The following is a 14,170-nucleotide window of genomic DNA, read 5'->3' on the forward strand; positions in this document are numbered from 1 at the left end:
AATGATACGCTCTCTTAATGCCCTGCAGGTCTTCCCTATGTAAAAAGCTGGGCATTGCGTGCACGTAGCCACGTACACCACATTGGTACTATGGCAATCAAAATGGGCCCCAATCCTAACAGTTTTACCAGCTAACTTAAATGCAGTGCCTGTGACATTAATCAAATGACACACACTGCATCTACCACACTTAAAATTACCCGTTTCTACAACTTACAGTTGAACTGTTTTCATTCTTTTCCAATAATTGTTTAAAGGAAATACCTCTTCTGAAAACACATTTCGGTGGTCCCCCTAATTTCCTACTAATTATATGATCTAATTTTAAAATTTTCCAATTGTTGACAATAATGTCAACAACCATAGGGGCATCAAAAGAAAACGTAGTGATGAAATATAATGGCTGATCACCATCACTTCTTACTTCAGATACATCATTCCTAAGACTAATTTCACGCCTAGGTACAGTATTGGTCTCAACATTCTCATGTGAAATACCCTGATGAAGTCGAATTAAAGACGAAACCTAGGTCAACAATTCGTGGTATTCACATTCATTTCAATTACTTTTGGTTGTTTCCTGAAGTTCAACTGCTGGTTCTTTTATTCTTAGGCTTATAAATGCCCTAGGGCAGATAGACTAGTATGAACCTATGAACCTATGTAGGTGTGCAGTCATGGAGTTAGTATATATAAATATGAGAATTTGGCAGATGAAGTCCGCCAAAAAGGGGTCACCCCCACAATAAATGATTTTTCTGGTGGTTTTCATCTCTGTGAAACGACATCCACTTTTGTTCATTTAATAGTTTAATTTATATGCAACTAAACGAGTCATCATGGAACCCTGAAAATCCTGTGCTGTCCTTCAGCTATCATTCTTTGTTGCAATCCACTGTCATTATATAAGTTATCATGCATATTGTGTGGATATCTTTTATTTTTCTACTTAATATTGGAGATCTCTGTCTGCAATGAAAAATGGGTCTTCCCAGCTGGATATTCCTTTTTTATAACATACACCATTTTGAGTGCATCTAGTACTTGTCCATACTGATTGCAATATTTTTTTGCTAAAAGTATGTGTATGCTAAACTGAAACTTATGCTTCACCCTACTCCGTTAACTTACCCGTGCAGCACCGTATAGAAGCTAAGGTCCTATGCCAACAGCACCAGTGTTTGACCAAGGCCAAACAACGAACCTACATAGCAGTCGTGCCTTCTCCACTATTCTCCTGAAGATGCAAGAAGCCAACCCACCTGTAAACTGTTTTGAGCTTAACTGCCAAGCAAACCACCTACCACAAATCAGATATACCCCAGAAACTCATCCTACCCACCTGTAGCAGTCGCTTCCATAGTGTCTGACTCCACCTTTAACACTGCTTAGTTTAATTTCATCTATTGAAATATTTCTTAAACTATTGAGAATTACCCTTGTCTAGGGATATAAAGCAAATAACCCAATATTGCCAAGTATGTGCTGAAACATATTCTGTATCTGCATAATAATTTTTCCCCAAATGCAAATATATTTAATACTGATATAATCTGTTAAGATACAAACAAAATTATGCTTTTCTTCTGTTGTAATTTTAAGCTGTGCACCTGGGCCATATCTGAAATAAGTCCCTAGTGTATTACTGTGTTATCCTAATTAATAAACCATAAATAAATCATTACCTGTATTAGACACCTGTATAATTAAGCCTTTGATGTGAAGTTGTTCAATCTCGCTGTTTGTTCTTACACGTGGGTTTGGAGCCGATCCCTCGGCTCCGAGTCTGCCAATTTCCAAGCTCTAGATCTCTGAGAAGCTCGAGACACAGTCCCTATCCCATGATGCCCTGCTGCCAAACCCCAGATATAGTTTGCCACTGCAATGGATCTAACGCTCTTCGCAAGAAGCTCGGGCCAGTACCCTTTTTTCTTGTCTTTTGACAGAAGATTTTCTATAACTGTGATATATATATATATAATTGTAGTAGTCTAAATATTACTTGTTTGTGTTTTTTTTTGAGATACTTAGCATGTGCTTTGTTTGTTTTCTTAGAAGCGGTTGCTCCTAGGCCTTTGTTCATTTCTTCAGTTGAGTTTTTGACAGTGATTCTATCTGTTTTTTTTTTTGTGAAATAATGAGTGTTCAGGGATCTGAACGTTGTTTTTTTTTTTTGTGATTCTTATTGTTCTTAATAGCTACAAAGTAGAGTTAGTGAGTGTTCAGGGATCTGAACGTTTTGTGTTTGCTAGTGTTCTTAATATTTGTAAAGTTCAGGGATCTGAACCTTAGCAATTATGCTGTTTTCTCATTTTTTTTTAGACATGTCAGAAAAACAGAGATCAGGGTTCAAGCAGTGTGGCTTTGAACAGAAGATGTCCATCACCGACCACCACACCTCATGTGTTTATTGTTTAGGGCCTTTACACCTGCAAGAGGACTGTTCCATCTGCCACTCGTTTAGTGGCAGAGTTATGCTGGAAAGGCGTAGAGAGCTTATTAATAGAGGCCTCTTAAAATCAGACTTCCTAGAGGCTTTAGATAAGTCTGAACAGACCTCCAAATCTTCGAAGGGGTTGAAGTCTTCCAAGGTGTCATCGGAGCCCAAGTCATCGGCTCCAAGCACCTCGGGGAAGATTCGGTCGCCGGCTCCTCAGCCCTCGGAGCTGAGCACCGAACCTTTGCCTCGGAGCCATGTCCCGAGTTTGGAACCCGGTACCGGAGGTTTTAAAGTCTCCGATCCTTCAGCTCCTTCGACCTGTTCTTCCAGGACCCTCTCGGATGTCGATGTGGACCATGTGGTGCAGAGACTGTTGGAGAACCTGGCCTTTGCCAAATTGCTTTCGGCTTCATCTCATCTGGCATCAAAGCCCGACACCCCCCCCCCCCCGTCACGATTTCTGCTCCTCCTCCGAGACCAATCCTTTGGAGCCGGAAGGTGAGGACCTGATAGTTGTGGAACCCTCGGAGCCGAGGCCTATTGCGTTGCCTTCGGCCCCATCGACCTTGACATCTTCGGTTCCGATCGAAGGGTCTCGGAGCTGACACTCTCTCCCTAGGTCCGGGGGGGGGGGGGGGAGTCAAACTGAGGCTTCAGTTCTGACTCTTCCTCTCGAGGCCTAGGCGCAGATGAGCTCGGCTCCATCCTCTGGTTCAGAGCCCATGGTCTCAGCCCCGAGGAGACTGCCGTCGTCTTTGGAACCGGCGGACTCCTTGGACAGAGACACCGGTGCCTTCGATGCCAGGGGGAAGGTTATGTCTGCTAAGACATTTACCTCTTCAGGTCCTTCCTCTTCCTCCCCTAAAGGTCCCCGTTCTGTCTCGACATCACAGGTTCCTATCAAGCGTCGAGACCCAGAGCCTCAGGTAACCCCATCGGGCGAACCCTGCTCTACAGAGACTTCACCAGACGCCCCCACTAATGAAGTCCCTAGGAAGAGACTGTGCAAGAGGAGGCACTTGGATTCCCCTCAGGAATCCTTGACATCGGACACCGACTTAGAGGAATCAGAAGGGCCCCCACGGTCCCCCTCAGAGGATGTCTCATTTGCAGACATTCTAGAAATACTTAAGCAGAGGGGTGACTGGCAGTCCCTTACCCCTATTGAGTATCAGTCGGTGCTGCTGAAGGCCTTTGGGTCTCAACCTTCCACCTCCCGAGTTACTCCGCCTTTCGACGAATTAATGGACTTGAGCTCTCAAAAGGCATGGGAGTCTCCTGATTCCATGGAACTGGTCCCTCAGCGGCCCAACAAATTTATCACCTCCCCTCAGGATAAGTCCTTTCTTACAAAGGGAGTCCCCGTTGATGCCATGGTGGTGGCGGCGGCCTGCAAGAAAGAGATGTCAGAGACCTCCTCTTCTGTCCATCCTCCTAATAGATTCCAGGACGATGGACAGATATGAGAAACGCGTTTTTAGTTCTGCGACATTTGCAGTGAGATCGCTTAACTATTTAACCCACTTTACCCGTCTTCAATGAGATGATCTCAAAGAGTTGGAGATACTCTACAGGGCAACACAGATGATGCTATCTCCGAGAAAGTGATGGCACAGCTTAATGCCTTTAATTCCATTGTAAACTCATCCATGCGGCTCATTTCTTATGCAGCCGAGGGATCGAGCCGGGCAGCAGGTTCAGCGATAGCTCTGTGGAAACAATCCTAGATGCGCTTATGCCCCTTTGCGGAAGCCTTCAAGTCTTTCTTTGTTAATACCCCATTTGATGGCTCTTCCTTGTTTGGACCTAAAGTCAAGGAGACACTCACTAGGTGTGAGCAGGAAGGAAAGACTCTATCTGCCGTAGGAGTCCTTTTTCCACCCCCACTAGACCATACCCCAAAGGGCAGAAAGGTGGAAAAATGTGGTTCCGGAAGTCCCAAGGAGCTTTCCAGAACACACGTGGTGAGCCCCCCTCCAGGGGCAGAGGAGAGGGGTATAATGTAGACGCCGCCCAGGTGGCAGAGGGGGGTCCGCAGAACCAGGGTGACAGGGAGCAGTTCCTTGGCAAGCCCTATCAGCGCTCCTGAGAGGCGGCCCGATCGTCCTGCTCTGGAGGCAGTCGGGGGTCGCTTAGCTTTATACCCAGACGCCTGGCTAGGAAATATATCAGATTCCTGGGTAAAAAGCATAATTACCAGAGGTTACATCATTCCCTTTTCAGAATCCCCTTCCATTCGTGGAAGAATCTCAGACGTTCTACCCAGTCTGCGGAATCTAGAAGCCAGAGAAATTCAAAGGCTGCTGGAAAAAAGAGTCATCCAGCCAGTCCCGGCGGACCAGATAGGATCCGGAACTTACTCCAGGTTATTTTAGTTCCAAAGCAAACAGGGGACTGGAGGCCCATTTTAGACCTCAGCAAACTAAATACCTTTGTCAAAAAGCAAAAGTTCCAGATGGTCACACTTCAATCAATACTTTTGTTTCTCAAAACGGGCGATTGGATGTGCTCGAAAGATCTCAAGGATGCGTACTACCACATCAAAATGGCCAGGCCGTCCAGAGGTCACTTGCGTTTCTGGCTGGGGGCCAGTCACTACCAATTCCGAGCTCTTCCCTTTGGTCTTACCATAGCCCCCAGAGTGTTCACCAAATGCATGGCAGTGGTCACGGCTCACCTGAGACGTTTAGGATTCTGGGTGTTTCCATATCTCAGCGACTGGCTTCTCCCCGCCACAACCAAGCATCAACTGATTCACGCCAGGGATTACACTATCAGCCTGTGCTCCCAGTTGGGCATAACCTTAAATTTCGAAAAATCTGCTTTATCTCCATCGCAGCATATTTCCTTTATAGGAGAAGATCTAGACACCACCACCTCCCTGGTGAGATTGCCTCAAGAACGAGTAATCTCTTTACGAAACCAAGTATTCCTTTTGTTGATGGAAAAGAAAGTCCCTGCATTCCAAGTTCTGAAGTTGTTAGGCACCATGGCGCAGCTGCTCTCATAGTGGTTCCTCTGGGTCGTATGCACATTAGGATACTCCAATGGTTACTCTTCACACAGTGGTCTTATCAACAACTTCCAATGTCACACAAGATTCTGCTGACAAATACTTGCAAAAAGGACCTCCTTTGGTGGTTGAACAGCCACCAAGTTACTGTAGGTCATCCGTTTGTACTCCCCCCCCCCCCCCCACAGCCACAGTGACCACGGATGCTTCCTTGATAGGGTGGGGGGGATGTGTCAGGGAAGAACTGTCCAAGGTACTTGGTCAGAGGTGGAATCCAGTTTGCACATCAATGTCTTGGAGTTGAGTGCGGTGTTCCTAGTGTTGCAACACTTTCACGACTCTTTACCTTGAGAGACAATTGCAATACAGACAGACAACATGTCGGTAGTCTGGTACATCAACAAGCAAGAGGAACTAGATCTTACCCCTTATGCCGAGAGGCCTTGAGAATTTGGGAGTGGGCTGTATCCACAGGGCGCTTCCTGATAGCAACGCACATCCCGGACAAATTGAGCAGGGCCATTCTGTTGTCTCACGAGTGGTCCCGCAAAGAACGAGTGGCGGAAAAGATATTCCGCAAATGGGGCCAGCCTTGCGACCTTTTTGCATCCCCGATGAATGCCAAATGCAGAAGCTACTTTGCCCTGTACCCTCCACCGGGGGACATTCCAAGGGACGCACTCGTACACGATTGGCCCTTGGGTCTCCTATATGCCTTTCCTCCATCCTCGCTGATCCCCAAATTTTTACAGAAAGCCAAAAGCCTGGGAAGGACTGTTATTCTGATAGCCCCGTTTTGGCCTCGGCAGATATGGTTCCCCTTCCTTCAACAATACCAAGTGGAAGAACCTTGGGTTCTGGACCCAGTGCCAAACCTTCTGACTCATTCGTCGAGAGTTCTTCACCCCTCTCTTGTATCCCTCAAACTGACAGCTTGGCTGCTGCACTTCCCAACCTAGCCAGGTCTCATGATTTGTCTCCCGCGGTTGAGCATATTCTTGTTTCCTCGCATAAAGTCTCCACCAGGAAACTATATAACAGCAAATGGAAACGATTTGGTCATTGGGCTTCTCAACATGGTATTGATCCCTTTATCGTCCCTATTCATAGCATTCTGGAATTTTTGACTTTACTTTTCCACGGTGGTGTGGCAGCCGCTACTATAAGGGTTCAATTGGCTGCCATATCTAACTTCCATGTGGGATGCGGAGGTTCTAACATTATGTCCCACAGATTATGTAAAGCCTTTTTGAAAGGGACTCATCACCTTCGACCCCCTATCAGACATCCAATTAATCCCTGGAATCTAAATTTGGTGCTGTCTCAACTCATGCTTCCCCCTTTTGAGCCCGCATCTTCTTGTCCTTTGAAGTTCCTTTCTTGGAAGACAATTTTCTTAGTGGCCATTACTTCGGCGCATAGAGTTTCTGAACTTCAAGCACTCTCTATTAGGCCCCCATAATTGGTCTTTCACCCTGACAGGGTGTCTCTAAGAACAAATACATCCTTCCTCCCCAAGGTCTGTTCCGAAGCGAACTTGAACCAGTCCATTGAACTTCCCACTTTTTTCAGGCATCATGCCAGTAAATTGGAATACATGTTGCATAAGCTTGATGTTCACAGGCAATTGAGATTTTATTTGGACAGAACAAAAGAATTCAGAAAATCAGATCAACTATTTGTTTCCCATGCAGACAATAAGAAGGGCCTTTCGGTATCCAAAGTTACGTTGTCCAAATGGCTTTCTGATTGTATAAAGTTTGCATATTCTTCATCCCATCAACCTTTAGAACGTGAAGTGAAAGCTCATTCTACCAGGGCTGTCTCTACGTCCTTAGCTCATGCAGCTCGTTTACCTTTGGACACCATTTGTGCAGCTGCTACTTGGTCCAAGCCTCATAAGTTTATTACTCATTACAAAGTGGACAGAGCCTCCAGGGACAGGGCTTCCATTTGGTTCCACCGTTCTCAGGAATGTACTCCCGTGAGCCGCCCAGGATTAGGGTGCTTGGGACACTACCCACATGTAAGAACAAACGGCGAGATCGAACAACTTCACATAAAGAAGTTATGTTCTTACCATAACGTTCCATGTGAGTTGTTCATCTCGCCTTTGTTCTTACACTCCCTCCCACCTTCCCCCTCCATGTTCTGGAAGAACGGGTATGGCTGCTGGTCTGGTTGATCTTACTAGTATCCTCTTGTCAGCCAGGTTATCTTTTAACTAATTGTAAATAGTTAGTTTGTTATATTGGGTTGCTTAGTTGTGTTTCTTGCTGGGTTCAGCAAACTAGATCTGGGGTTTGGCAGCAGAGCATCATGGGATAGGGACTGTGTCTCGAGCTTCTCCGAGATCTAGAGCTTGGAAAGCGGCCGACTCAGAGCCGATGGATTGGCTCCGAATCCACATGTAAGAACAAAGGTGAGATGAACAACTCACATGGAACGTTATGGTAAGAACATAACTTCTTTTTATTTCACCATCAATATCCATGTACACTAGTGGGTCAAACATTTCCTTAAAATGACTGTTGCATTTCTGTCTGCCTTTGTAGAACTCCTATCCTGTTTGAAATATGAACTTCCAGATTGTTAAATGTGCCTGCTACCCATTTGGACTTGGCAATACTTAAGTTTGTTTCCTAGAAAATGTTATTTAAGGTGACCGTCACTTCTGGTCTGATCTCCAATCTGAAGCAGTCATGTGTAGGGAACTTTTGATCTTTCACAAGAATGGTTGCCCCCCTAAGTAGAGCTGGATTATGGTCAAGCGAAGCCCTAGGCAGGATAAAGGACCCCCCCACCCACACACAGCAGCCATTCAAGTGTCCCATTGTTCAAACCTGTCAGTGTACATACTATTTTCTTCTTTACTACAGTGATTACAGATATTCGGATTTAATGTAAAACCTTTATTTCAAATTTTATTGCACAAACACTGATGGCCATTTGTTAAACAAAGTAATACAGTCTCACAATTAATACAGACTTAGCGTGAAGTGTAAACTTCTCTGTCTTTGAATCTCACATTCATTAAAATGGCAATGAAACCCACATTCAAAGAAAATATATCCAGCGGTGGATTAGGTTTACCTTTAGGCTGTTTTCAAACCATAGGCCCCTTACACATACTTTGAGGACCTTGTATACATGCTTGCGTTCTTTGATTCAGCATCCATTTTGCATTGTTATATTCCTTGTATAATAACAGTACTTGCTAGTGTGCGTTTTAAATTTCCAGTTTTTAAAATGTTTCCAGTAAGCAATGCAACAAAAATGAACTGACAAAATTATCCATTTCAGACCATTTCAACCATAAAAGGCCACTCAAACTTCTGTCATTACAGTATATCAATATCAGTAAATATGCCCAATTTCTGCTGAAGTAAAAGTCATCTGAAAAATTCCACATTAAAGAGATCTGTAACTAATGAAGAGGTTGCTGTTGGCAAGCAACTTTACATTTCAGTGTTTCATGTACAAATTCAGTGCCTGCTGCCCTTGAAGAATAAATTGCCTGCGTTACATTACAAAATAATTTGATAAGTTCGTAATATTGCAATAGGGAACTGCTGACGAACCAACAACAGTTTCATAGTTAGTAAGCATCTCGTCCAAAGAAGGACACACACAGGAGTGCAGCACCCCATTCCCCACTTAAAGTACACTGCAGCATTATCAATCCATGTAGATGGTGTGGGAGTAGAACCTGCTAACTTGTGCACCAAAGGTAAGATTGCTACCAAACACTGCTTTCTAATTCTGTAGCACAAACACTGACAGCCATTTGCTGAACAACAGTTGCACATTAAAGACAGACTTAGCATGAGCAACAGTAAACCTCTTCCCTTGAATGCACTGAAACTCTGTTCCTTGAAAATGCACCAAACTCATTTTTTTTTGAAAATGCAACAAAACTCATATTCCTTGAAAATGCACCCCTGGTTATTAAGTGAGCAGTCTGCTAGTTGGTGTAGAGGATTCAGGCTCTCTTGTCCCCTGTAACCAAGGTTTAGGGTTTGAGCCTGAGCAAATTAATTAACTAACCTGTCAACCTAACTGGGGCATTTTACACCCACATACACAAAACTCTCTATACACTTACAGAAGTTTCTTTCACAGAGTTGTACTTCTCCACATTTGAATTCCACTGTGAAACGCAGCAGCAGGGAAGGATAAGTGTTAGTGCATCCTTAAAGAAAAAATGTAAGCTTTTTAAATTGTTTTAATTAAAATAAAATGTTGTGGCATCCCCCAGCCTGCAGCTAACCAGTAGGGCCCCAGGTAATTGCCTAGGTTGCCTAGTGCTAAATCTGGCTCTGCCCCAAGGGCAAACCCAATTTTCCTCCCAAAAGTGACTTCAGAGTTGTCATTGAATTAATAAGTTCATCTTCCAGTTTCCTTTGCTGAGGCAATAGCCGGAGCAGAGATGGCTCTCGCATTCTGGATGTGCAATGTCAGAGAGAGGGAAGGATGCACAGCAGCCATACACACATTCCAGGAAAATGCCTGCTTGCAACATTTTTGGCCACTGGACATTCAACCACCTTTTTGGAAAATGCTGTAATCAGACATGACATCATAAAAATGTTGGCTGTTGTCAGTGTATACTACCAGAATGTTTTTGTGGCATACATCCTTGGCCCTTGCTGCATACTTCATGTATCATTGTTTCAAACATGCCTCTAGACATCAGTAATAGAAAGTCATGCACATAAATGGAGCAGTGCAAGGAGCAATCTTCCTGCAGAACCTACAGAGCCAGAATTTTTGGAGTATGTAGTGAAACACTTTTAGGATTGTCTGTCCTGTGCCTCTGTTAAAGTGCACCTCTCTGCAGTTGCAGCATACCTCATCATGCACCCTACTCATTGCCCAGTGAAGCACTTATTAAAAGGGGTATTGCACCTCAACCCTCCTATTACACCATTGCTACACAATGGAGCTTTAATTTTTTGTGCTAGAAAAGTTAACTCTAGCTTCTTTAATTATGATGCCTCAGTGGCACTAACACTATTGCCCTGAGGGACTTTGTTTGGTGACCATAACTCTTGCCAGGGGATCTCTGAGCTTAAAACTCAACTGTGTATAGACCCCTCATCTTTCATGAAGATAGAGTCAGCCTTAGAAGTAACTCTTCCTCCATGCTCATAGTAGTGTCCAGGAAGCCACTTAGTCAGGCTTTACAGCCACCTGTCTTGTATTCTGGCCTGAAGAACAAGGAAGATTAAGAAGAGGGATAAGAAGCACAACTGAGTGTATGTGGTTATACTGAGTTAAGAATTCAATTCCAGAGGGACAGGGGCCGATCATAATATAATTCTGCAAACAACCACCATCTAACTAAGGTCAACTAGTGTACTAGGGGTGGGGGGTTACATATCTAGGCTTGTAAAGGCCCTAGGGACATTAACCTAGTAATCTCCTATGAACCTATAAGAAGTACTTACTAGATGTACTTTGACATCTCCAGTATTGCATAGCAAAGACAAAGTGACCAGGCATTCAGACCCGATTTGTATGTCTTTCATGCCGTAGAAGTAGAATAAGCCAGTCTTCAAGCAGACATTGTGTAAAGTGCTAGCTGATCACCTTTTCTAATGTGAAAATGGGAAAACCCTAGAGGGACCTGTTTTTAACCATTATTTGAGAGCAACAATTATCACAGTAGCTTTTAGAAATATCAACCCAAAGTATCTGTGAAGCAGCCACCCAGACCACTGTGAACACGTTCTCCAGACTTTATAAACTGAGTCTTCCATCCAGGAGAAGAAGATTGTCTCCTCCTGTCTTGCAGAGTATACTGTAACTGTCACCTCTACTTAGACTTCAGCATACCAAGGAGAGCATTGTGGTTTAGCTGTGAGTGTAGCAGATATGTGGAAGCATCCATGCAAGTAAGTTCTAAGCACAGTGAGTATATTGTACCTTGCCTTCCAGCCAAGAAGGGGAGGGGTAAGAAGCAGAAAATAGACTGTTATCTTGTAGATGAGTCAGGAGGGTTTGATTCCTGACCCTCTTTTGCCTGCAATCTTCAGACATGGAGAAAGTTGAGGTAATAAGTGATTCATTGTCTGTAAAGAACATTACAGAAAATTACATTTAAAGTGAAATGTACAAAAATATCAGGAATGGACACATTTGGTTACGTGGATCTTGCCTTCATTAAATTAGACAATCACCAAGTCTGTCATAGTGGCTGCTTTTAACCCTTAGAAATTATTGCATTAATTATTTTGATTTATTTTATTTATTTATTTTTAACTTTATTGATATCCCTTTTTCCCCAACAGGTTTTGGATCAAAGCATAGTCTTATGTGGTCAGACGTGGCAAACGAGTATAAGAAGCTAAAGGATGTGGTAGAGAAAGTGCTATCTGTTAGCAGCTATTCAGAAGTGAACCTCAGCAAGCTCTTCCAGTCTCTCAGCACTTTTAAGTAGACCACCTTAATGGCAACTGTGATTGATTTGTTAAAGTTTTTGTCTGTACCACAAAAGCCCCAGTGATGTGGTTGTGTGGCTGTTAATAATATGAGCAATCATTGATCTTTCTTTTTGACTCACTTTTTTTTTTGCTAGGTGTACCATATGTATATCACTTTTTACAGAGGAATCAGGACATAGGTTTTCATAACGTGTCCGCTTGCGCTCAGTGACCATAAACTGTACTGCTTACCAGCATTTATATGCATGTGTTATTTCTTGGGGAACCTCTCTGTTGAATCCCCAACAGTTCGTCAGCCTGGGAAGAAGCTATTGAAGTCCTGAACTGTAAGTCATCTGGCTGTCTCTGGAAAAAAATTACTGTTGAAACTTTGTTAAATTGTAGATGTGAAGAAAACTTGTACAGTCTATTACTCTAGATATTGAAACATGCATTTACTGTAGTATGTGCAAAACTTCATGTTTTTTGCATTTGTTTAGGTTATTTATGGTAATATTACTTTTCCTAACAGTTGTCATGAGAAGGGTATCAAGAAGTTAAATTGGCTCACAGAAAATCTAAAAGCTAATTATTTAATTCCTGTCTAGTTTTTTATGAAACAGTCATAATGTACCATTACTTCTTAAATGTCAAGAAGTACATTCCTGGCATTCTATAGGCAATGGTTTAAAAATAGCTTATCATTAATCAGATGTTGACCATACTCTTGTACAGACTGGTAAAACATTTTGCTTTGATTAAGTAAAGGTGGTTACTAAGAGCCTTCACAAGGATAAGATTCAGAAACTAAGCAAACAAATGCTTTACTTTATGGAATATGTAATTATAAAAGGCAACTTCTACATACCTGGTATTATGCATTCTGCAATTTTAGAGATGTTCAGTGTTTACTGCAACTAAGCCGCTAGTTTCTTAATGAAAATTTGGTGAGCCATTTATTTTAATCAGTTTTACAATGGACCGGCACGATAAATGCTGCTGTTGGTATAAGGACAGTAACAAATAAATTTACGTTCCAAAATCTTTACAGAGAGAAAGCACATTTCTTCAACTATGCACCCCTTGAGGAAAGAGTTTCCATTAACAGACATAATGTTTTTTAAATACAGATGACTTTTCTTTGAATGGTTCAGTACACGAAGCAATGGTCTCAGAAAACTTGAGTTTGACATTTTTCAGACTCAAGACTGACTAACTTTTTCTAGCTTTCAAGGCTGTAGATTCCAAAGTATGTCTGTCTTGTGTACAAATGTAAATATTGTTATAATTTTCTAAATGGAAATGCTTTTGAACAGAGAAGAGGGGGGCATAGATTTATCTTAGTTTTCTATTTAGCTTTTTAAATGCCATCCTTGATGTGTTGAATAATGGCTTGGAGTGCTAGTAGGTGCACTGATTTGTGTTTTTATATGCTCTAAAACATATATTCCATTTTTAAACTTTTTTATGAATCTTTGATTTATCAGTAATTAATAACTGGACTTCTTTGGTCATAAATGCAGTGCACTTACTTTTGTTCTCAACTACAGAGCATTTTTGCAAGGTTATTGATGCAGCACTGTTTTTAAATTAAATTGTATTTTTCTATTTTCTGTGTAAAGTACCTTTTTACATAGGTTTCAGCTGAATGTTGGCAGATAATATTGGAATGGCATTTGATTGATTTGTTACATGGTGTCCAAACCAGCTATTTTAAAACAATAAACATTTCCACATACTTTAAATGAAAAATTTTGTGCTGTTAATAAAAATAATTTTTCTATTGGAAATCAGTTTTTGTCTCTGTTTATATGGAAGGATTCAAGTTAGTTTGTGCAACTTGGAAACTGTTATGTTAAATTTCTGCAGATCTTCAAATCACAGACCTAGAGGCACATGCTCCTACACCATTTTCTTTTCATCCTTAGCAGTATAGTTATGAAGTAGTAAAATACCCTTTCTGCAACATTTTTGTCTTAAGGTTATTTGCTCTTATTTCATTTGTAGGTTGAATGTTGCTTATTCGTTTTACTGCAACCTCTTCTGTTGCTTAACAATTTGGAAGTTTGTCAAAGAGCACCTTTGTGAATGATATGATTGGTGATGCAGTGTTATATTTTTAAAATGCTATCTTCCAGGTCTAGGGAGCTTGGGAATCCTGTGAACCTCATTTCCATACACTTTATCACCTTTTCTCCCCTCAGTTGTGTAGAATATCTCTGTGTTTTGTGTTTCATAACTTGGCAGTATAGGTTCAGTCACACCATTTTAAATCATTCCAAATTTCTGTGT

The 14,170-nt window shown here is 42.2% G+C and overlaps 1 protein-coding gene across 1 annotated transcript in view; it reads left to right on the forward strand.

The window, feature by feature from the left end:
* Positions 1 to 13,656, forward strand: part of POLA1 (DNA polymerase alpha 1, catalytic subunit) — a 3,104,727-nt gene extending 3,091,071 nt beyond the window's left edge. The window contains exon 37 of the mRNA XM_044072304.1: positions 11,747 to 13,656. Coding sequence (XP_043928239.1) covers positions 11,747 to 11,895 — 149 coding nt within the window. The 3' untranslated portion in view covers positions 11,896 to 13,656. The remainder of the gene's footprint in view (positions 1 to 11,746) is intronic.
* Positions 13,657 to 14,170: the final 514 nt, after the last annotated feature.

The sequence above is a fragment of the Protopterus annectens genome, chromosome 5.part0 (assembly GCF_019279795.1).
Source record: "Protopterus annectens isolate FY-2018-M chromosome 5.part0, PAN1.0, whole genome shotgun sequence".
NCBI lineage: Eukaryota > Metazoa > Chordata > Ceratodontiformes > Protopteridae > Protopterus > Protopterus annectens.